The sequence below is a fragment of the Eleginops maclovinus genome, chromosome 22, assembly GCF_036324505.1.
Source record: "Eleginops maclovinus isolate JMC-PN-2008 ecotype Puerto Natales chromosome 22, JC_Emac_rtc_rv5, whole genome shotgun sequence".
Classification (NCBI taxonomy): Eukaryota; Metazoa; Chordata; class Actinopteri; order Perciformes; family Eleginopidae; genus Eleginops; species Eleginops maclovinus.
In genome coordinates this window covers 2,098,935-2,122,719 of record NC_086370.1, presented here as the reverse complement: position 1 = coordinate 2,122,719, position 23,785 = coordinate 2,098,935, and the positions used below count along the sequence as shown (strand labels likewise).

The 23,785-nt window shown below is 40.4% G+C and overlaps 1 protein-coding gene across 2 annotated transcripts in view; it reads left to right on the top strand.

Annotated features, from left to right (window-relative positions):
- gbf1 (golgi brefeldin A resistant guanine nucleotide exchange factor 1) overlaps positions 1 to 23,785 on the top strand; it is an 87,858-nt gene that overhangs the window by 606 nt on the left and 63,467 nt on the right. For both annotated transcript variants that reach the window (XM_063874793.1, XM_063874792.1), the window contains exons 2-3: positions 2,090 to 2,193; positions 3,828 to 3,894. In XM_063874793.1, the coding sequence (XP_063730863.1) occupies positions 2,098 to 2,193; positions 3,828 to 3,894 (163 nt within the window). In that variant the 5' untranslated portion in view covers positions 2,090 to 2,097. The remainder of the gene's footprint in view (positions 1 to 2,089; positions 2,194 to 3,827; positions 3,895 to 23,785) is intronic.

Sequence of the window (23,785 nt, the reverse complement as noted above, 5' to 3'; positions counted from 1 at the left end):
GCCTTATAGCTTCGCCTCTGAGTAAATGCCACTGACATAGCTAGATAATCTAATTAGCCTGCTAGCACCTTCTTACCTGACAGACATCAAGCTGACTTGTGTCAGTAGCTTTTATTCTATGACTGTATTATGTTACTTATCTGTTGGCAGTTTAAACTATGTGCGATGTACTTGCGAATTTGTCTAACCCTGTATTTAGTTGACTGTTTCTGTCTTTCTGACAATTTACAGGCAGAGATGTGCCACCCATCCAGCTGATTGTTAGCATTGTTAACAGAGCAAGGGAGGGAGTCTTACATTTTATCCAAAAAGTTCAGTTGTCCATTTGCTTCTTTGCAAGTCTGTGCAAAGAATGTGTTAAAACCATCACCTTGCAAAATTAACTGTTCCATAAACCCTTTAATCTAGATTATCTAAAACTATTCTGAAAAGCATAGTGTCCCTCTGGCCCCTGAGAAACCATTCAGATGTCGTACAATTGTACTGATTTGAAAGGGAGACAATGTAAATGTTTTAGATGATTAGTAGAAAGTCTTAATTGGACGCGTTTCTGTATTCATTTAAAAACATATAGTTTTCCTCTCTGGTACCCTGTACCCAGATTTATGAAACAATAGTCTACAGACACGTAATGTACTGTATACTGTTTCCTGCTCAAGAATGCAGTGACTTGCCGGCTGAATAAAAATAGAGCATTCATTACAAATATGAAGGGAAGAGAGACTTACTTTTTATTGTTAACATATTTTCCAATGATTTAAAGGTAAACTGTGTTGTGGGTGTCTTTTTTTCCCTGTGCAGAGCCATTTAATTGTCAATTTTTCCTGAACTCATTTGTTTCTACCAAGTTTACTGTCCCTGCTAGGGGCACTTTGCACATTTCTTGGGAAATACAATATGAGACCAGGACTTAACCCCACTGATTCAAACAGGAATTGTTTATTTGAAAAACATAATGACTAGTGGAGCCTCATATATATGACAGTCTTATCAACTATAAGCCTATCCCTATTCCTCTACATCCTTGCCTCTACCTTCCATATTTGAATCGTCTTATCTTATTGAATAAGAGGCTTACCTTGAATTTAAAGAATGTGGCCTCTGTCACGTAGTCCATAAATTCATAAATCTTCCTGTAATGTAAGACTATGCCATGGCTTTCATGACACAGGGAAAAAGGTTAATCCAACCATTTTGTGGTATACTGCTTGTCAAATATGAACAGTATGTAATTCTGATTTTGTTTGGTTATCCTTATTGGTTTAAGGCATTCTCAATGTACACCTGGAAATGTGCTGTTTGCTTCTCAGAATGTATATTTAGGTTAAGGGTTTTGAGTTGGAATTGAAGCTTGCAGTCTAATTTATTATATACTTTTTGCACAATTTAATATTGTCTAAATGATTGTATATCCGACTTGAAATACATGAATTGTTGCAGACAAAATGTGTTTGCCATGAGAAGCACAATCAGACAGTTTTAGTTCATGTCTAGGTCGTTTCAATTTAATTATGTATTGTAGGCAGTTTATTCCTGTCATGTATGTTTTGTTTATTTTGTTTAGACAAGTATCCCACATGTATGTTTGAATGGTTAACTCAAAGCTTTATTTGTCTTTTTATTGATTTGGTTGATTGGTTGCATAGTAAATTTAAGCTACTGTTTCAGGCAAGGAAGGTTATAAATAAAGTTATTGTTCTGATAATGTCACAACATAATCGAGAACAATGTGTTAACAATATGTTTAGCGGTTTGTTGTGTTTTTGTCTCCAATTTACAATAGATATCAGTGTTGTAAATGCTGCTGAGTCACTTGGACAATGTGTCCTGAAGAGCTGATAAGTCTTGATCAGGATGACTGAATAGTTTTTAAATAGTAGAAGGAAGACACATTTCAAACGAAATATTCAAAAAACAAAAGTATTGTTAAGTCTTCAGGGGTCATCTATATATATATATATATATATATATATATATATATATATATATATATATATACCGTAGTAACGCATAGCTTGTTAAATACAGTACAATTGATAATATGTAATTATAGGGAAAGCTAACCTTCTCCTTCTCCGATGTCTCTCAGAAAGCAGCATGGTGGACAAGAACATCTACATCGTCCAGGGTGAGATCAGTACCGTTGTTGGAGCTATCAAGAGGAACTCCAGATGGAATACCCACACTCCACTGGTAAGTTAATCACAACAATTATGATTGACTAGATGGTCTCGGGTATTGTGATTTTACAAAACATTTTAATAATCTGCCTCCAAAGAACGAGAGAGGGGCTCAGTGGGCAGAAAGAGAGCCATTAGCGGTTTAAGTCTGTATGTTTTCTGATCGAACTCCTGAAATAAAGGGGTTCTTTGACCAAAGTTTGTGACAGTGAGAAAAACAATGATCTTGTTGCATTTCATTTTTTATTTGAAATTAGTTTCTTGGTGCTCTGCCGCTATACACTATTTTGGTTGTTGGGCTCGTGGTGGCAGAGCATTTGAACATATCCCCCCAATTAGGGTAGAACTGATTTTATTCTGCTCAGTATAACTCTGATATTGTAATGAAAGCTTTATTTCAAAATGAACAGTTTTCCCCATGCTTATCTCAGGAATCACAGGGCTGTAGAGTCCAGAATAACCGCTGGATAACCTCTCACCTTTACTACATTTGCATGCTAGTGTAGAAGGAAAAGCATGCATTTGGGTCCCTGTTTCAGAAACTATAGGGATCATTTTAAACTTTGCTTTTTTAGGTGTGGGATCCGAAGTGAGACAGATGTGTTATTAATACTGGTTCAATGCATTTACTAAAAATAAAAGGCATTGTGGATCCTGGGCCCTTGCAGTGAGGTAGCGTGGCTGTGACCTCCCGGGCTACAAAGACGCTCCACATTTAACAATGCTTTTTTCAGTGACACTCTGGACTACTCATAATCATACAGGACCTAGGAGCCTTAAGATCAAGCTAAACCAACCAAACCCAAACCTTTGGTAAAGTAATAAAATGTGTGCCATCAAATTTGTTGTTATAACACCATAACATTACGAGTAATATTACATTTAATTGTACAGCAGGTCATGAGAAGTATCAAGATAAGGCTTATTTCAAGAGTTATTTTCTACATGCAGAGCCATATAGTTTTTAGACACTGCTGTAATTAAAAAGTCACAACTTACTGTATTTCCCAGTTTATCACACTTTATACATATGTTATAGATATTAGATTTTATTATTTATAGATATGTCTTTGAGTTGTATTATTATTATTATTATTATTATTATTATTATTATTTATTGTATTCTATAAACTACTGACAATTTTGGGTGAGTGGTCTTTTAATTTTTTCCGGAGCTGTATTCTCCTGGATAGGGCTTGGTAGCCGTACTTGGTACCCAGAGGTAGTATTGAAACCTTTCCAGCCAATCACCCAATCGTTTCTCTACCGCAGCAGCTTAAACCCATACAGCCTGTGTTGTGGGGTATATGTCAGACTTCAAACACTTTCATAATGTATTTGTATAAAAATGGTTTCCATTGGGAGGAGTGGTGGTTTACTGGTATTGAGTGGTACAAATGATACCCAATCCTATTCCTATGGATTCGTTTTTTGGATTAGTAATGCCAGTTTGTATGCAGAATATTCTAAATAATTGCTGTTGTGCTACAGTTGTTGGTTTTATAGCACACATTCAATGTAATATACCCTGTAACCAAATACTAAAGGATTAGATTTGATTGAACTACTTTTATACAAATGGCAAACGTTGTTTGAGATGTCCTCCCCTGCTCTCTTAGTGCTCTCATCATGTTTTTCTCTGCCCAGGATGAAGAACAGGACCCTCTTCTTAACAGCTTTGCCCACCTGAAGGACACCCTCAACAACATTAAAGGTACGTGGGGTTTATGCTGGGTGTATAGTGATGGGGTCCGTACAGGTTTTAAAAGTGGACCAAGCTGTTTGACTAACAGCATTCAGACAAGCCTCTATAACCCAACAGCAGACGCAACAGAATTATTCTGAACGACACAAAGAAGGTCAGGTATGACAGCACTTAAAATCTGCACCAATAAAAACATAACAGAGTTTGGAAGTTGTCTTCTTTTTTTCTTCCAATTTTACTTATTTTAACAAGTGACTTGAATAAACCTCAGTGAGTTAGAACCATACTCTGATTGTTTGCTGGAGCTGATAGTATTGGGGGGGGGGGGGGGCAACAGCACCTGCATTGGGCCCCTTTCGCTCTTTTTCATCAGGTTTGCAGGTATAAAAGATTTTAGCTTGGAATCGGGGGCTGGGATCGATCAATTTATTGTTTATTGGCTTGGACAAAAGCCTCAGCTAAATGCAATGTAATCTAACAATCCTAGACCTTCTCTGGTGTAGTCACACAAAGTCATTTGTGAGTCCCTGAGTGTGTGTACATGCAGTGGTGGTATCTGACGGCACCCCTTCTTATGAGAGAGCCAAGCTGGCCCGAGGACAGTCCTGCATGTTGTCATGCCTTTACAATGAGAGCTCTGGCAGCTCCCACAGCCCTGCAGCTCGAGTTCTAGAAGTTGTGAGCAATGGGAAAGATGCAAAACATGAAGCTGCACAGTGTGGCCCCCCCCCCCCGGCTGCTGCCTTACTCCAGGGAATGCCTCTGCTGCTGTGAGATGGACAGGCACTGCTGGCTGAGGGGGAATCTACCAAACTGGTTTACCCACCTCTTTCCTTTTACTTTTTCCTCCCTCTTTAACCCTTTGCCTTCAGCCCTTAAATCACCACGAGCCTGTGCTCCTCTGTTCTCCTCACTTAAACCCATTCCCTTACACTGGACTGTATTTGAATAGAATGGAAGTTGAATAAAAAAATTCATTTTTTCCCAGCTTTTTTAGGGCATTTGCATTGAGTAATGAATCCATGTCAAGGATGTTTGAAAGCCTTTGTTGCATCTTTAAGCCTAAATCCCCTGTGCCCCCAGTCTCTGAAATGTTACATCCCTGCCCTTATGAGAGACAAAATGGAGATCAAATAACCACAGTAGGGCTCAATTCTGTGCTTGACAGACTGATCAATTTGTTTTGTTTTTGCAGCAGCATACCAACCTAATAGATCTCGTAAAGAAACACAGCAATATTTTGGCAGGAAGTCTTGCGGGTGGGCTGTGTTTTGTTGCTGCTTCGAGGCTTCGCAGCGGCCCAGCTGTCTTCTTAATGAAAGCCCAGTAATTCCATTCACTCTGGTGTGTAACTCCGCTCCCTCTAACAACTAACGGCAAACAGCCAAGGCAATATGAATTAGTCCCCGCAAGGTTTCTCATTCCCTCTCTCTTTCTTCTCTCATTTCCTTTCCTTCCATATTTCTCAGTCCCTCTCTCCGTCTGGCTGAGGGTCTCAGTGCCCTGGCCTGTTGTAACTAGTGTGATTGACAGGACCATGTGCCAAAGAGCTGGAGAGCAGTGCAGCTGGAAGTATATCATCTGCAATTTTAGTTGGGTAAATATAGCAGGGAGTCTTGTCAAGCAGAGAGATAAATTGTTCTGGGAAAGGAAGTCTTTTCTCTCTTTTCTTAAAGCAGGGGGGAAAAAAAGTTTCCTTCTGCTTCTGGAGAATGTAAGGTCGTCTCTCCGCTCCTGAACAATGAGAGCACAGTTGATGCGGATGGGCCAACGATGGACCATGTGTTGTGATGCTTCAGCTCCACCTTGCTCAGTCATCCAGGCAAATCAGTCCCAGGAAGCAGGGGCCTTCCCTCTGATTTAAATGGGATGGTTTGGATTGAGCCTGATATCTAATGCCCCATCCCTAACCTCATTAGACCCATATCATTGAGTGCTTTCCACAGCTTTGTGGCCAGCATCTGTCTTTAAATATGTACTGGCTTCGAAAAAAAGTTATTTGGTTTACACTTAAATAGCACAATAGTACATACTTTTGGTTAGTAATAATATTTAAGCAGCAATGAAACATGCATCAGGAGTGCATTTGGCATGGTTCTGGGTTTATGCCTGGACTCTTATCAACATGTCAAATTGGGGCTGATTGAACGCTGGCATGTAGTTGTCTTCAGAACTGAACAATTGCACCATGTGTGTTGGTGTTGGAGCGCAAGTATGCAACCCTTAAAATACTTTTTCACCCTTCCAAGTTCAAAGTTGAATGAGTTTTTCGAGCATCATAAACACCAAAAGATGCATGTGAAAAGTGTACAAATAGAAATTGGGTGCGAAATTGTTGCTTCAAATCTTAACCACTGAGCCATGTATAATATCGTCAATGAGCCACAAAAAAAAATCCCTTTTTTGTTTTTGTTTCTTCTTTTACATTTAGAATTGTTGCCAGTAAATTGAGCTAGGTTCTAAATCTGTGAAAACTTTGAGTAATAATGACTCTTGTATGCCTTGTTCCTTAATACGTAGCTGTGTAGGCCTATAGTGTGGTTATTATTTTGAATATGATCATTTCTTTTTGAACCTTAACAATCTATATCTTTGTGATATGTCCTCACCAGTGCCAGTTTGTTAGCAGTAGCTTTTTAGATGACTTATATAGGCCTTCTGGATTGTGTATAACAGGGTCTTAACTTAAAAAACAAGCAACTGATGTATGTCAAACTGGCTTTCATATTAAGTTATTGCATACAAGCTTGAACTTTGATATCAACTAACAAAGAAAACAGAAACACTGAAAGTGTTATTGTGTTTAGTGTTCTGGAACATTGTATTGAGCTGCAGCTGTAGTCTTTCCTCTTACCTGACACTGGCAGGGGGTCTCACCTGTATACCATTGTCATCACACAGACAAATCTCAAAATCTCTTGTTGAATAATTCTATGAATTGATTTTATTGCCGGACTATGCCTCAGAGAGTTAGAGAGACCGGAGAACAGACTCTCAATCTGACATACATATTTCTCTCTATCTTTTTTCAGTTGCACCTCTTTTATCCAGAAGTCACTCAGCTTCTCAAATCTTCAATTCTTTCCTACCATCACCCCCCTCTGCTGCAGCGAAGGTCAGATTTTGACAAGTCTGCAGAAGAAACAGTCTGCTGCTAAATCCCTTCATTTTTATTCATACAAATACAGGTTTAGAGCCCCTTGCAGCCCCCAGATACAAAGCCAGAGTGGCCTTTTGACTGACAGCTTTCTCCTTTTCATCCAAACACTAACGAAATTCACAAGCACACCTCTAATTGACTGGAATCACCAGCACAGCACCGGAGGTAGATATCAGGGGGCATGGCAGTGGATTTACAGAGTGAACATTGTAGAGGATGATTTGATTACTCTCTAGCTGACCTTTACAATAATTACTCTGGTTTCCCCAAAGAAAAGCACAAAGCAAAGCTAATTTGACATGGAAGAGTAGAATTATTACAAAGAAATTATATTTTTAATGGCATAGTTTGAGGCACCGACATGTAACGCTCATTGTATGCACGGTTTTTCTTTTTTGTTGCAATAAGCAGCGGTATAATGATACTATGATGTTTTCACAGTCTAATCCATGCATTACTGACAACCTCACTAATTCATCACATTTTGCCGTCATGTCAGTCATCAGGAGAGAATGCACACATGCCGTCTCTGTGTTATTTCAAGGTCAAGCGTGAGTGTGTGTTGTCTTGGTCCCCAGCTGTAGTCAGGCAGGCGCTGGTGGGCCTCCGGGGGGTGCAGCCCCAGCATTTGGGATCTGGTTGTGGCCTTTTACCCCCCCCCTTACACTCTCTCACCCCTCCCTTCCTCTTCCCAGCCACCTGATCTTCACACATATATCACTCCCAATTGAACTGGCAGAAGGCAGCTGGTAAATTCCGAGGAAGAGGAGCCATAATTCATGTCGCTCAGCCACTTATGCAAATATGTTTACTCATGGAGGCATTCTGAGCAAGGATAATCTGACTCACGGCAATTCTTTACATGTCTGCCGCGTGGCCCCGCTGTCCTGAAGCTTTAACCATGAGATCAGGGGTTACATTCTCAGTCCTGCTGTCAGTTATTTTTATGACATGGTCAAAAGACAATAAACTGGGTGGGCGGAGATTTCACCTACATTAATGTCTGTCAGATTTATAGGCTTCAGGTTGGGCCAACAACAATTAGTTCCACTATTGATTCATCCGAAAAATAATAAACCTTGTCCATTACAATTTCTTAAATTTAAAGTTGGTGTCTTCAAATTGGTTGTTGCACAAAGATATTGATTTTATTGATTTTTTTAGAGTTTTACTCTAAACTGTTAAAAAACAGCAAATCTTTAAATTTGAGAACCCTGAACTTGTGGAATTTTCTTTTAAATTAATACATTATTTGCGCTTTAGTCTAGTCAAGGCAACAGCCATTTAGAAAAACTACAACAATAATGCATTTTAATTGAAAATACTGCCAGCAACCTGCACAAGGTTTTTGGCCTGAATTTCATCAACATGACTAAAGATATTCTTGCTCTCATGTCCCTCAGTCGTCTCATTCTCATAACTCACAACTCAGATATTCAGTAAGGCAAGCGTAGTTCTTAGAGCAACTTGAATTATATAGTAATTTATGGTGTGTATGCAGAATAAGCGATGCGTGTATGGTAACACCATCTATTGGAAAAGCTGAGTTTCCTTCGCTGTTGCTCATTTAATGTTTTTATTTTTTCACCCTTTTTAAGCAATTCATTTTGGACTGTAATATTAATTTCTTGATTTATACATCCCGGAAAAAATTAAGAGACTACTTCATCATTATCAGTTTCTCTGGTTTTATTATTTATAGGTTCGTCTTTGAGTTAACGGACAACATTTCTCTGTATTGCAATTCAACAGACACTGGAATGGCTGCCATACATGTAGAGATAAAGATTTAAGAAATGTTTGGAGTGCTCTCTTAATTTTTCTGGAGCTGTATATTATAATTCTTGTTTTGTCTGCTTAACTTCCTCGAGCCTAGGCTGAAAGATTTAGCTGACCAACAGTCCAAAACCCAAAGATATTCACACGATTTAAAACCATTATTAGCAGCAAAGCCGGAATCCTTTTCTGTCATATTTAATGAAAATGAATCTCTAAATCATGTCTAATCTGAATGTAGATTGGGATTATAAAACTGTTGAATCTCCATTTGTAGTAAATTTGATTGATTGATTATATAGTGTCGCCTGACTTCTGATAAGCAAGATTCAGGTCACCTGTTAGCCTTCACTGGATCCAACAAGCCACGGTCTCACAGAGAATAACAATGCCGCTGCACTGGTGTGTCGTTTTTGATGTATGGTTGATGGGGGGCGCCATGGATTATACAGGTGTTATACAGTGGCAAGCCTTTGGCCTACTTGTTGTAAAAGCCCCCATCACAATAGCTATGATTAATAGGAGTGTCCCCCCCCCCCTCCCCAGACACACTGCCACCTAGTACTGGTTAGTAGCTGTAAATCTGGCCAGTACCGGGGCCTGACAGGGAGGGCTTAGGCCCGGTGTGAAGAGGGGATGCAACTGTTGTACTGTTTCAACGGCTCTCAACAATGTGCTGAGTGGATGGAGCGTCCCAGCAGAGGGCTATTAATCATGTTGGCTGGGGGTGTCTGTAGCGTCGGACTCAGGCATAGACAGAGCCCATCCAGGGTGCCGCCGAGGATACGGATGTGCTGACAGGAACAGTGGGCAAGATGTGAGCAAAACAAACTATCCCCCCTGAGCACCAAGGGAGGAGGGCGAGGTGGAGGGCAGGCTGGACTGGGGGGGGACACACCAAAAGACACAACAAAGCCTCCACATGCACAGAAGGAATACTTTATTTCTTTTATTTTGTTTCCTCATTTAATTATTTAAGAAGGGACAATGTTCATTAATCAACCTGAGCACTTGAGTCATGTAAATGTGCCAGATTTAGCCATAGAGGCTTATTCTCATCTGCAGTCCCTGGCAGGTTGACGGCATTTAAAGAAGACGTACACATAAGCACACACACATGAGCAGAATTAAAACACATAAGCATAATTGACTTACGATTGAAGCACATATAAAATACACATGCCCAGCCCTTGTTAAAATCCCATTACCTTGCAACAGACATAAAATCACATACACAAGGATTAAAGCTAAAAAGCTCAAATGGTATGAAAAACAATGATATGACCCTTAAGAATGTTTATATATTAACTCCGGATAATGAACGCAAGTTTGCTTGTCCAGCAACTACTGTTTTACACATTTGGAAAAAGAGTTGAGAGATACAATGTTCCTAAGTTCCACATTATAACAGTTTTTTGAGTATCAGTTTGCATTACATATTCATAGCACGTATCAGTTTGGAAAAAGAGAAATTCCTTGTATTTGAACAGTATTTATCCATGCTTTTTGTCTCTATTTGTGCTAATTCACCGATGTGTCACTTTTGCCTGTTTGCATCAAATACATTTTTTACTGCTGCTTGAGTAAGTGCTGTGCATTAGGGATGTAAAGATACAGATAAGGCACAGTTTGAGTGATTCCCTGTCTTTATAGTCATAGTTCTTACAGATTAAAAACCCCTAAATGCATAAGTTTGTATTTAATTTGAAGAGACAGATGTGTAAGTGTTTTAAACAAACACACTGCTCTTGCTTGATAAAGCATTTCCCCTAATGATTTCCATTTCAATGATTCTTTAACTGATAAAGGAAATACACAGTCCTCCTCTATACACAACTTTGTATTGGTTGCTGGTTTCAACAGTGTTGGGTCTTCATGTCCGCAGTTTCATTCGTGCTCACCATAGCGTGACCTACTCGCTTATCAGTGCGTTTTTCTCACCTCAGCACAGCTAAAAAAGACGTGCATAAATATACAGTTCACTGCGGTGTTTCTAGTTTTAACTGGATTTTAATTCTCTTCCAAATATTGGTAATAACACACATTTGAGAGAGAGAGAGAGTGCTTTGTCTTTCCACATCCATCACAGTTTAGAGGCTCACTTCCTGCTGAGACTTTGACCACTGTGCTTGTTTTTTTCCCTTCAATTAAAGTGTTTTCTGACAACATTTTTTTTTGTATCCTTTTGGACTTATGTTTAGCAGGCCCTTGTCTTTTCCTTGCATGGCCCCCGGAGTCAGATGGATCAGTGAAGGTCTAGACCTTCTCTGTGTTGTCAGCTGTGACTCGTTGCTGAGAATTTAGTGTTTTCCTCTGTGAACCTGGATTGTGTTTTAATATTCCGTTAAGCCTATTGTTATGAGGTGGTAATTGCAACAGAAACCTGACACAAAACAACCTCGCTTAAGCTTACTCCAGAGCTAGCGAGCTTTAAGTTAAGTGTTGCTTTAATTACTCACCCTGATCTCTGAGCATTTATACAACAGCGGGTATCCAGGTAGGGTTTAAAGTTGTTTCAACACCTCTGAATCCAGCGGACTCTCATCACCTGAAGGTCTGCTCTAAAAACAGCGCTGGGTTCTGACCATGCTGACATGTTGATCGACTGAACAGCATCACAGATTGACGATACAAGCCGGTATTGACAATTTCAGAAGATGTCAAGTGTAGGTTTTAAATGTGTAAATGAATGTGTCTCTAAGTTTAGCCCCTATGAATTCCCATGATGCCTGCATCCATTCATCAGAGAACAGAAAACGAACGTGTTAAACATCTAACGTAACAATCACAGTCTACACATAAAGGTGTATACATTTGTTCACATCTAAGCTTATGAGGTGATTATTTAAGTTTTGAACCTCTAATTGTAGTCTGTTGGTGCAAGATTCAGATTGTCATCACGGTAAATGAAACAAACTAGATTCTATCCATATAATTATTGACTATTAATTATAGAGGCAGTTTCTATCTATTTAAAAAATAAAAAAAAAGGTCCAGCAGTGGCTCAGTCAGTAAGGGCTTGGACTGGGAATCGTAGGGTCGCCAGTTCAAGTCCCCGAACAGACTTGGAATATGGAAAGTGGACTGCTACTTGGAGAGGTCCCAGTTCACCTCCTAGGCCCTGCTGTGGTGCCCTTGAGCAAGGCACCGGACACCTCCAATCCCCCCTCCCCATTGCTCCCCGGGCGCTGCACAATAGCTGCCCACTGCTCCTAGTACTAGGATGGGTTAAATGCAGAGGACCAATTTCACTGTGTGTGCTCTGCTGTGTGCATGTATGTGACTAATAAAGAGGGTTTCATCCTCCGATTCTATTAGATTTCATTTTGACCTTGGAAGTTGTAGTTTGATTGAAATGTGTTGTAATACCAAGAAGATTTAGCAATATCAACCTGTGCATGAAGACTGTGTTAGGAATGTTCTGTCATTCTCTTTCCTATATTTTCTGTAAGTGGCACTACAGAAATTGCCAGTTTTTAAGGTTTGATTGAAAGATTAGTTGTCTGTTTTCTATCCCATGATTTCAGAAATCCTGCACAGTGTTCCCACGGCAGTTTTACCCTGAAAAACAAGTTTGAAACACTAACAACATTTAATATCCCCCATTTAAAACAGTTTTATTAACAATTTTAGCATTGTTTACACCATTAGAGTATTATGAAGTTAAACCTAGCCTGAACCTCAAGACATCTTACCAGGTTTATCTTTTGAAATTTACAACGAAGCTTTGTAGCCTTTCTAGAATGGTTTGTACATGAAGTAAATGTACATTAACCATCTTTAATAACGGTACGTCGTTGCAGAGAGGTTAGTTTATTGCTGGAACACATCCCAACAAAAAATAATGCCAGCATGCTTATGTCAAAGAACTGTAGTTTGTCTTGTCAGGGAGTTGTATTATGTGAACAATGCACAGCTAGTTAAGGTTGTTGCCGCCATTCTGATGTCTGGTATGCTGCTGGTTGTAAAATGTGTTATTGAGAACAGTGACTAAAATAGGTGTTTAAATTCGCTGCACTTCTGACAGTGCTCTGTAATTCCATATTGACAGTTATATAGTGTAAAGTCCTGTAAAGTGGGCTTCGCACTGTCCCGCCGGTCATCACCATAAGCAAACAGTGCTGTGCAGCGTGAATCACAATGGAAAGGCAATGCTGAAGAATTGAGGATGGTGTTGATAATCTCCTGAGTGGGTCAGCAAAGCCGGTCAAATCAAGCACACAGTCCACTAGCTTGGGAAGCAGAGCTGATATAGAGGTGTAGGGGGGTGGGGGGGTTGTTGTGGTGAAAAATAAGGGTCCGTATTAGTATTTCGGACAGGCGCTGTCTTGCTGTCTTGCTTGTGTGGCGCTCACATCCTTAAGCCTTTGGTGTCTCAGTGTGAATCCCACACTGCCTTGATGGACTGGGTTAATAAACCTCTCAGCAACCATCCCTCACACACACACACACACACACACACACACACACACACACACACACACACACACACACACACACACACACACACACACACACACACACACACACACACACACACACACACAGGCAAACTGAGCACACACACATATGAAGTCTCTTGACACACACAGCTGCTTGTTATTTCATGCCCCATAAGGGTGCTGTGACCACGGACATTGTAATACACATATCCAATTAGCCAAGCATTGCATTGCGCATTGGTCTCAAGCTGGGATTCTCACAGATACAGACAGTATATGCTCCATCCTACTGGACATGCTATTTATTTTCTTGTCTGTCACAAAATACTCTTATATTTCCAGAACATTTAACATTTAGTTTCACCATTTATCTTACCACAGGAGTGTCAAACATACGGTCCGTGGGCCAAAACCGGCCCTCCAGAGGGTCCAATTTGGCCCACCGGATGACTTTGCAAAGTCAAAATTAGTAGAATTTGCATTAAATAATTACAGAGAAGACTTCAACTGCAATTTTCACAACTTCTATGTATTTTGTATGTATACTTTGTATACATTTACAAGGCAGGGGGATAACTCACCTTCTTCCTAAATAATTCCCACTTGATTTGGTTTGTTTATCTGGTCACTCATGTTTCAAAAGTCATTGTCACAGTTGATTTAACAATATTCTTTTATTCTATTCAGGAAAATTAAGAGTCGACTGTGGGTTTGTTTATGGTGCGATTAAACTCAGCATGGCCCGGACCACATAATAAACATAAGCTCAGGTTGCCTTTGAGTGAGTCCATGAAAATATAAGATAAAGTCTTCACTTACCCATCAGAAAACAATCACTTTGAAAAAACATATTTTGTTGTCTGAAGCGAATTTGGACGAACAACAAAAGTTGATATGATGAGTCAAAGAAAAATATCCCAGTTTTATATTCAATATGGAATATGCCTTTTGAAAGATTCTATGTTGCTTCAATTATAGCAGAGAATACGCAACCATCAGAGCTCCTTGGGAGAAATGATACACATTACCCTGAGATTACACATCTGGGATAGTTGGACGTGCAAATATCTCCTGTGAAAAGAAGTGTTCTCAGCTCTCACAGATGTTGCCATTTTTTATTTGGTTGCAGGCATTGGAGATGATTGGCAGACTGAAACTCATCTGTTTCGCTTGCACATTCACCATTCAACACAAAAAGTGGAAGTCGTAGCACTTGAAAGGTTCAACCCATTTTAAACTGATGCACTGGCATTGTTTGGCTTTTTTTTGAAGAGAATAAACCTGCATGTTCCTTGTTGTTCTGAGTCAGTATCATTATTATTTATCGAGCTTATTGCACGTTGCTTTAGAAAATGGAAAGAGTTTTGTTGTTTTCTAAAAAAACATTGATGATATGCAGGTCTATTCACTGAAAATGGAAAGGCAGATTCCAGAAATCACTTGACAAACTCTACACAACATCCATCATTGTCATCCCCCTCCTGTTTGAGCTTGGAACAGGACACTGGCACAGGGCACTCGCCTTTTCAGTGGACACCCAGAATTAAAAAAAGCTGTCCTATTTCTGGGCTGCAGCTGGGGCTTTGAAACGAGTGTGTGCAGTAAAGGTGACATGGGTCAAACATTTCTTGTGGAGGGATGGCGGGAGGGTGACTGGTGGGTGAAGGAGGACAGTCGTGCTGGTGGGCATAGTTGGCGAATGATTAAACAACTGGCAATATTTCATAGCACAAATATTGAATGAAAAAGAGGTGACACATTCAGCAAGAGGGCCTTAAACCTGTTGACGCGCCCCTTCTTAAATAGAGTGGGATCAGTGGGAGGGGGCAGTGCAGCTGACCACGAGACATGCTAACAACCTGGGACAAAAAGAAGGTGTTGATTGCTCTGAAGCAAAATAGAAATGCCGTTATGTTCAACCATGTTCACTCCCTGCTCTGTAAATCACTGCTCACTCCGGGCCCTGGGTTCCCGCTCCGCTACAACAGCAGTGCGTAGAGAGAGGTGTAGGATGGCGTCTTTCTGTGCTCCGCGCTAACGGACATTTAATAGCATCACCCAGATGAGCCTTATCCCCGCTGATCAAGCCGCCTGTTAGACACAAAAGCAGAACTGGATAACACGACTTCTGTAGCAATCTGCATTTTCATTGGCATACACTTAAACATAAAATGCTTTTCAGTTTTATGGGATGATGTGACATGCACATCTTTTAGTTTTACGTCTGGCAAGGCAAACAGGGCTTTTGCATTTTTCTACAGAGCAGCTAATCCGAATAATTTCACACTCCAAGCGTGAAGAAGATCAGTCCAATGGTGGCCGACATAAACGAAACTCAGACGCACGCACTTACACACCCAGGCATGAAAATGACATTGTTCCCTGCATGGGTGTAATGTTTCTATTTAACAACACAGATACAGACAGTATATGCTCCATCCTACTGGACATGCTATTTATTTTCTTGTCTGTCACAAAATACTCTTTTTATTTCCAGCACATTTAACATTTAGTTTCACCATTTATCTTACCACAGGAGTGTCAAACATACGGCCCGTGGGCCAAAACCGGCCCTCCAGAGGGTCCAATTTGGCCCACCGGATGACATAGCAAAGTCAAAATTAGTAGAATTTGCATTAAATAATTACAGAGAAGACTTCAACTGCAATTTTCACAACTTTATGTATTTTGTATGTATACTTTGTATACATTTACAAGGCAGGGGGATAACTCACCTTCTTCCTAAATAGTTCCCACTTGATTTGGTTTGTTTATCTGGTCACTCATGTTTCAAAAGTCATTGTCACAGTTGATTTAACAATATTCTTTTATTCTATTCAGGAAAATTAAGAGTCGACTGTGGGTTTGTTTATGGTGCGATTAAACTCAGCATGGCCCGGACCACATAATAAAACGTAAGCTCAGGTTGCCTTTGAGTGAGTCCATGAATACCTGCATGGGTATAATGTTTCTATTTAACAGTGATATTGAGCTTTGAAAACAGAGCATGTTCATACTGTACATTTGGAAGTCCCTATATGAACCAGAAATCAATATACACTACAAAAATGTACTTTGACATTAAACTAAAGGGAAGCATTACAGAAGCATTGAGATGTTTACCAGGGGATTGTTATCAAAAGAAGACATATTTGCAAAAGTTGCATCTTAGATTTATCTTTCTTTTACAATAGTGATTTCCTCAGAAAATACTAAAATCAAAACAATCATTATGTCTAATAGTCTAGACGGATTTCAGAAAAAAGGCCTTTTATAAGAAGTAAGGAGCATTTATGGGTACAAGTCGGGAACCGGCCTACCTTACATATTTCAAGGGTGCTGAGTCCAAAAAAACCGGTACCCGGGTGAAATTTTGAGGTTTTGACCTTCTAATTTGCATATTAAAATGGCCGCCAAATTGCCCATCTTGCACAGTTATTGGACCATTTCCTCCTAGTTTTTTTTGTAAGTAGGCAATCAAGATGAGGAAATTAAGTTTCTAGATCGATAGTCAAGGGTCAAACAAGGATATAGTGGAGGCTCAGTGCCTTTTTTATGTATATATATATGCAAAATACCAACTTTTAAGGTGAAATTAAGCATTATTTGTGTCATTTTTTAAGGCCGACATAAATATTAAATAAAAGTTACTCTGAAATTTTCCCTGTTGATATGACATATGATGTACACCATATTATATGATAACAAAGAAAAAAATCCATTGCAAGTTGTCTGAGATTTCATGTTTTTTTTTTTTTTTTTTTTTGCAAATTAAGCATTTGTTCTCTAAATTCTAAGACGGGAAAAACCCAGGTGAATAGGGAAAAATATTCAAAAAGAGACCACCATGAAACGTACCAAGTTGAATATTTAGATCAGTACATAGCATGGTCAGTCCCATCGCTGAGGACCCTTTGCAACAACACACAAGAACACCACAACAACAACACAAGAACACCTTTCATGCAACCCAAATGGCAGCCTGGCAACGGGGAAAAAAAGATATAGAACTTGACATGCTGAAGCCCTCCACTAGCCGTACACTGGTTGTGCCAGATGTCCTGGAGAACCTGCACCACGTCAATGTACATTCTGCCACAAGCAAGCCAGTATTCACATCACATGTTAACAAGACCTGGTTTACCAGACCTAAAGGAGACAGTGAGTGTGTGAAACAAGCACAAGCAACAGACATGGCTTTCTTCCTGCGACGTCAGGATTCTGAACCCAAACCTTCTTGGACCGTTTTCAATCAGTCAGTCTCGTCAAAGGAACCAGAGCAGACAGCAGTAGGATATTTGCCAATAGTCCTTGCTCCAGCTCATGAGTATGATACGCTCAATACAGTTGTGAAGAGGTGCATGGCAATATCATCACATTTTGGCCAGGAGCATACAGTCATAACAGTGGACCAAGCTCTTTACTGCAAGCTCATGGAACTGAAGTGGTGTGTTGAGGAATATCAGGGCAAGTTAATCCCTCGGCTTGGTGGACTTCATATTGCAATGAACTTCCTAAAGACTATCGGAGATCACATGGCTGGGTCTGGTCTAGCTGAAGTGTGGCTGGAGAGTGGATTGCTGGGGGAGGGTGCTGTCATGCTTGTCATGTCAGGGAAAGCATACAACAAGGGTATGAGAGCTCACAAACTGACCTTGCAGGCCCTATGGCAGCTTTTGTTGCCAACATTCCTCGCGTTTGCTGCAGAATCAAACAAGGAATGCCATGATGAGATCTCTGCTATGGCTGCTGATGAAAATCCTGAAATGATTCCTCAGTTGATAACATATCTGAAGCAGGAACAGTTTGACAGTCTCCTCAAAGATTTCATCGCAAGTAAATCTGAAGATGTCAACTTTGTCTTCTGGTGGAACTACATGGATATGGTCTCAACACTGTTGCAGTTTACACGAGCTCAGCGTGATGGACTCTGGGAGCTTCATCTTCACTCCTTCAGCTGGATGTTGCCGTACTTCATGCGATATGACCACCTGAACTATGCAAGATGGGGGCCAGTGTATATTGCTGAGATGCACCAACTCCCAGAACCTGTACTATCTGAGTTCCAAAGAGGCAACTTTGTTGTGAAGCGGTCCGATCAACGATTCAACCAGGTCGATCCAGACCAAGCAATGGAGTGGATCAACGGAACAGGGAAAAAAGGAGGGGGGATCATTGGCATTACTAAGACACCTTCAGCCCTTTCCAGATGGACACTCTCCTACAACATGAGGTCCCATGTAGCAGAAGAGACACATTTGATGTTCAGCAACACACCTGAGAAAACCTACGTCCACAATGAAGCTACCAAATCCCGTGAAAAGAGAGACAACAGAGACGAAATGGCATTGGTTTTAGTCTTCAAAGGGTTCAAGGTGTTTGATTCAGTCTCCTCAGGCTCATTGCAAAATCTCGCCACGAAAGACGTTGCCACAGAGGCTATCCAAAGCTCATTACTTTCTGCCAAAGACCTAGGACAAGAAAAAGTGAATTCATTCATTGAGAAAAGGATGATTGTTCCTGAGGACAAAGATAAACCAGAGGTCCCAATCCATGCAACCCTACATAAGAGCAAAGCTAAAACATTTGCATCTCTGTATGAAGTGGCCAAAAATCCTAAAATCAAAGACAACAGAACTGTCATAAAGGCTGACCGAAACATTCTCAAACGCCTTGTTACGGCCTATGAGGCAGGTCGTCCAGTTGACTTACCAGCTGTCCTAAAACACGAGCTTCTGCCAGTTCCCATATCCCTTGCTGAAATGAATGGGACACTTCGCACTGGAAACAAGTCTGTATTAGTAAATAAGTTAACTGAAGACATAGTCTGTCCTGAGGCTATTGAACTTCCCGACATGTCATCTTGTCTCATCATAGATGGACAGGCACTTGTGGTTGCCCTTGGAAAGCCAGACAAAGCAGTAACATTTGGGGATCTGGCCGACACATTTGTCAGAGCAGTGTTGAAAGCAGGATGTTACTATAAAAGGATAGACGTTGTGTTTGACAGATACAGAGAAGAGACCATCAAGGGTGCTACCAGGACACGACGCACAAAAGCAGCTCAACCAATCAGACGACTTGTTGAGGGTCGTGATGTGCCTCTTCCAAAAAACTGGACCAATTTCCTGTCCCTCCCTGACAACAAAGCTGATCTTGCCAATCTACTCTCTGAAGAACTATGTGCTCAGGCACCGGATGATAAAGAGATAGTAGTTGCTGGTGGGTTCAGAGACGAAGAGACGGAGGTTAGGTCATCAAAAGCAACAACCAACCTGACTCATCTGAGAGCCACACACGAAGAGGCAGATACCCGATTGGTATTACATGCAGTGCACTGCCAGTCAGACACAGTAGTCGTGTCATCTAGAGACACTGATGTACTTGTGATTCTCGTTTCCCATTTCCCACACGTAGCATGTAAAAAACTCTGGCTGTTGTCTGGTACCACAAGGAAGCCACAATATATACCAATTGATGCTGTTTTTAACAAACTGCCAAAGGATTCAGCACCAAGCCTTGTAGCATTTCATGCACTAACTGGTTGTGATACCACATCATACATTGCAAGTCACACCAAAAGTACATCATGGAAAGTCTGGAAAATGCACCATCAATTGCTCAGCAACCTCGGAATTGGTGATCTCACGGAGGAGACTCAAAGATCTTCAGAGGCTTTTGTCTGCAGAATATATGATGTGCATAAAACAGACTCTGTTGATGCAGCAAGGCATATACTTTTCTCCAGGACAGGTAAACCAGAAGCAATGCCGCCTATAAGCGATGCGCTCCACTTCCATCTGCTGAGAGTACACTACCAGGCAATGGTTTGGAGAAATGCTCACTATGCCACACCTGAGCTTCCTTCACCCTTGGACATGGGATGGAAAGATGGTGATTCAGGACTACAGCCCATTCTTATGTCACAGAACCCAATACCTGAAAGTTGCCTGGAAATGATCAGGTGTGCCTGTAAAAAACAATGCACAACACGCCAGTGCAAATGCCGAAAATCGGGGCTGTTATGCACTGCAATGTGTACATGTCAGAGTGATGACCAATGTCCTTGTTTAAATGTGGAGTTGTAGTCCTCAAGCATACCAAGGCAATGGGTAACCAAAGAACTTGGAAAAGGACTGCAGAAAGAAATACTAATCAAAATGAAATTCCAAAGACAAATGGCACACAAGCAAACTAGAAAGGTATAAAAACAATTTACCAAAACAAGTGACCTATGGAACTTACAGAAGACAGATGAAAGCAAAGCAATTCAGCTAGAAACATGAAAGAAAATATACAGAAACAAGATGTGATCTGTAGAACTGTTCAAGGGAAGTTTCATGTTTTTTTTTTTCCCTATTCACTTGGGTTTTTCGATGTTTGAATTAAGAGCATTATGCTTTGTTTGCATAAAAAAATGAATTCTCAGACAACTTGCAATGGTGTTTTTCTTAGTTATTATGTAATATGGAATACATCACATATCATATATACACTGGGAACATTTAAGAGTGATATTGACTGAATATTATGTCGGCCTTAAAAAATGACACAAATAATGCTTAATTTCACCTTAAAAGTTGGTATTTTGCATATATATATACATAAAAAAGGCACTGAGCCTCCACTATATCCTTGCTCTGACCCCAGACTATAGATCTAGACACTTAATTCATCATCTTTGATTGCCTACTTACAAAAAAACTTGGGGAAAATGGTCCAACGACTGAGCAAGATAGGGAGTTTGGCGGCCATTTTGATATGCAAATTAGAAGGTCAAAAACTCAAAATTTCGCTCGGGTACCGGTTTTTTTGGATTCAGCACCCTTGAAATATGTAAAGTAGGCCGGTTCCCAACTTGTACCCATAAATGCTCCTTACATTCACTTTTTGGGTACATCCCGTCTAGTCTATAAGTTGGACACTAAAGGTAGGCTACTGCAAGCGCACATGTGTTTATTCTCTACATCCTTAACACGTCCAGTTTCCCCACAGGTGGTAATAATGTAGTGTATGTGTAGCAATTGGAGATATTCATCCCTAGATTTTTGCATTGTATTCATAATCCCTGTGTGAGACAAGCATCCTCCCAGTCTGACCAGCGTCTGTACGCACAAGGCAGCTAGCAGCCGTCCCAGTTATGCAGATATGTCTATGTTGGTTTTTAACTGGAAAAAAATCCTTCAAACTGGCAGGAGCTAAGCAGTTTATGAGTGGTGAAACGTTGCTAATTTACGACCTGGAAGGACTTGTGACGTGCAGCCGCTCACGGGTTGGTGGACAAAGATGGGGTTGGTGTCAGACGCAGAGGTCAGTGGAGAATGAACTTTTGAACTAGTGGGCATCAATGTTGAAGTCAAGTATAGGCCAAACTAATCCAGGGCTCAAAGCACAGATTCCTCTCAACTCAACACCACAGATGTATCGGTCTGGGATTTTTACTCTGGTTGCTCTGCAAAACACTGTACTGTACTTATTTACACGGGCTGGAGCATTTTGAGAAGGAATGCATAGATTTATCTTGCATTGTTGATGTCTGTCTGTTTGGACTTATTTGGCTCAATTTTGCACAGAGCTGGCAGGTTCTGAATTCGGAGAAAGATGATTATGGATGCATTTGGTGTCATTTCCTGGTTTGCCTGCTCTTTCAACATGTATACTTATTTATTTATGAAGCTGTTTTTCAAAATCTAGCCCCCCAATCTCTCATCCCTACTTTCTTGGAATGTTGGCAGTCCATGTAGTCATTCACTGAAAAACTATGTAAGGGTCCAGAAATGTATGAAGTAGATTTTTATTTTATGTCCTTAGCCGTTCTGAAGGCAGGTTAAAGGTAGCAGTAAAAAATTCTTATAATAATTAATACATTTATAAACACTGAGGATGAGGGCTTCTAAATAATGTGCTAATGCAGCCTTTTATTCATATTCAACCCAATGAATTCATTGTTTCAATTCAAAGAGGGGTTTTATTTTATTAGGGATAGATGTCTGGATACGGGTTTGGCCTTGATCCAGATGCATGTCCTTCAGAGTAGATGCTTATACTGAGTCCGATCCAATACTTACATAATATTGATTAAATATACTGTATATCCGTCACATTTTAATAACAGCTGTTGACTAGTACAGCTTACTTAAATATTGAGAATGATTAGGGATAGTCATGCTCAGTCGACTGGTAGACCCATAGTCGGTACTAGAAATACTAGTCAGTTAAACGGATTCATATGAGCACTGGCTCTGAATGGCAGTTGTTTTACGTTACTGCTGATAACAGACCAACAATTTATGATGTTGATTTTAATGGAGATGCAAATCCTTGCTGTGCTGGACTAGTCAAACTAAGCCAAGGCCTGTGGATGGAATTTTTTTTAGCTAGCATTTGCCTAGTATGTATGGTGATCTATTGATGTTCTCACCTTCAATCTAGGTACTCTGGTACTATTACCAAATAAAATATCATTCACCTTAACTTTAGTTTGTGTTTAGTGCCAATTGGCATTTCAAATTGGCACTAAACACAAGCAAATGCATGCAAACAACTAAGATGATATGGCTTCTCCTTTAAACCCTCAGAGAACTGGGAGTCTCAGGTTCTGCTCTTTGCCTGCTTACATCATCTCAGTGGATGTCTGCACACAAACCTGCTCTCCTATCCATGACCTTTCTGTTACCATCAGCACCTCTCTTTTTTCCACTGCAACATCGCCTCAACAACACACTCTCTACAATATCAGGGAGCATGTCCCATAATAACCTAGAAAGCAATGTCTGTTTTGCTCCAGGCTGTTCATGTCACCTCATATGGTTGCCTAAACTCTACAACTCCTCTTGAATACAGCAGCCTAACTGGTTGTCAACATTACTAAGTTGTGCTGCAACACACGGCTCCTCTGCTCCCTTAACTGGCTGTCAGAATCTGTCCAAATCCGCTTCAAGTCACTAGTACTGGCCTACTGCGCTGTGATGGATCAGGCTCTTCTGCGTCTCTATCGTTTTTCCAACACAGTTGAGATTTAATCACGCCCACTTCCGCATGACTAAAGCATGGACGCAGCACTAGAGTGTGACCCTTGCCGTTTTCATCACGAAATATGAATTTGACAGCTGCTTAACAGAGCATCTTTTTCAAGTATATTGATGAAACTAGCACTCCTTTAATATGGAAGGTCACACTAGCCTTTTAATTTGGTTTCCAGTTAATAAACTAGAAACCAATCTTTTTCTTAATAGCCTGAGCCCCTCACTGATATCAGGACAGCAGAAAGGCTACACACCTTCTCTTGCAGATTGAAAACACAGCTGATTCCAATGCAGCTTGGCCATTAAACCTCACAAAAGAATATAGAGTTAAAATGTTTATCCCTATTTGTTTTGATCAATCATGGTTAACCGTGTGATTGTTGAAATGAACCAACCAGTCATTTTTACTTTTATCATGACTAACATATAAAAACTACATTTTGTACGTCAGCTTTTCCCCATCCGTTTTCTTTACAAAGAGTATTACAGCATCCCAG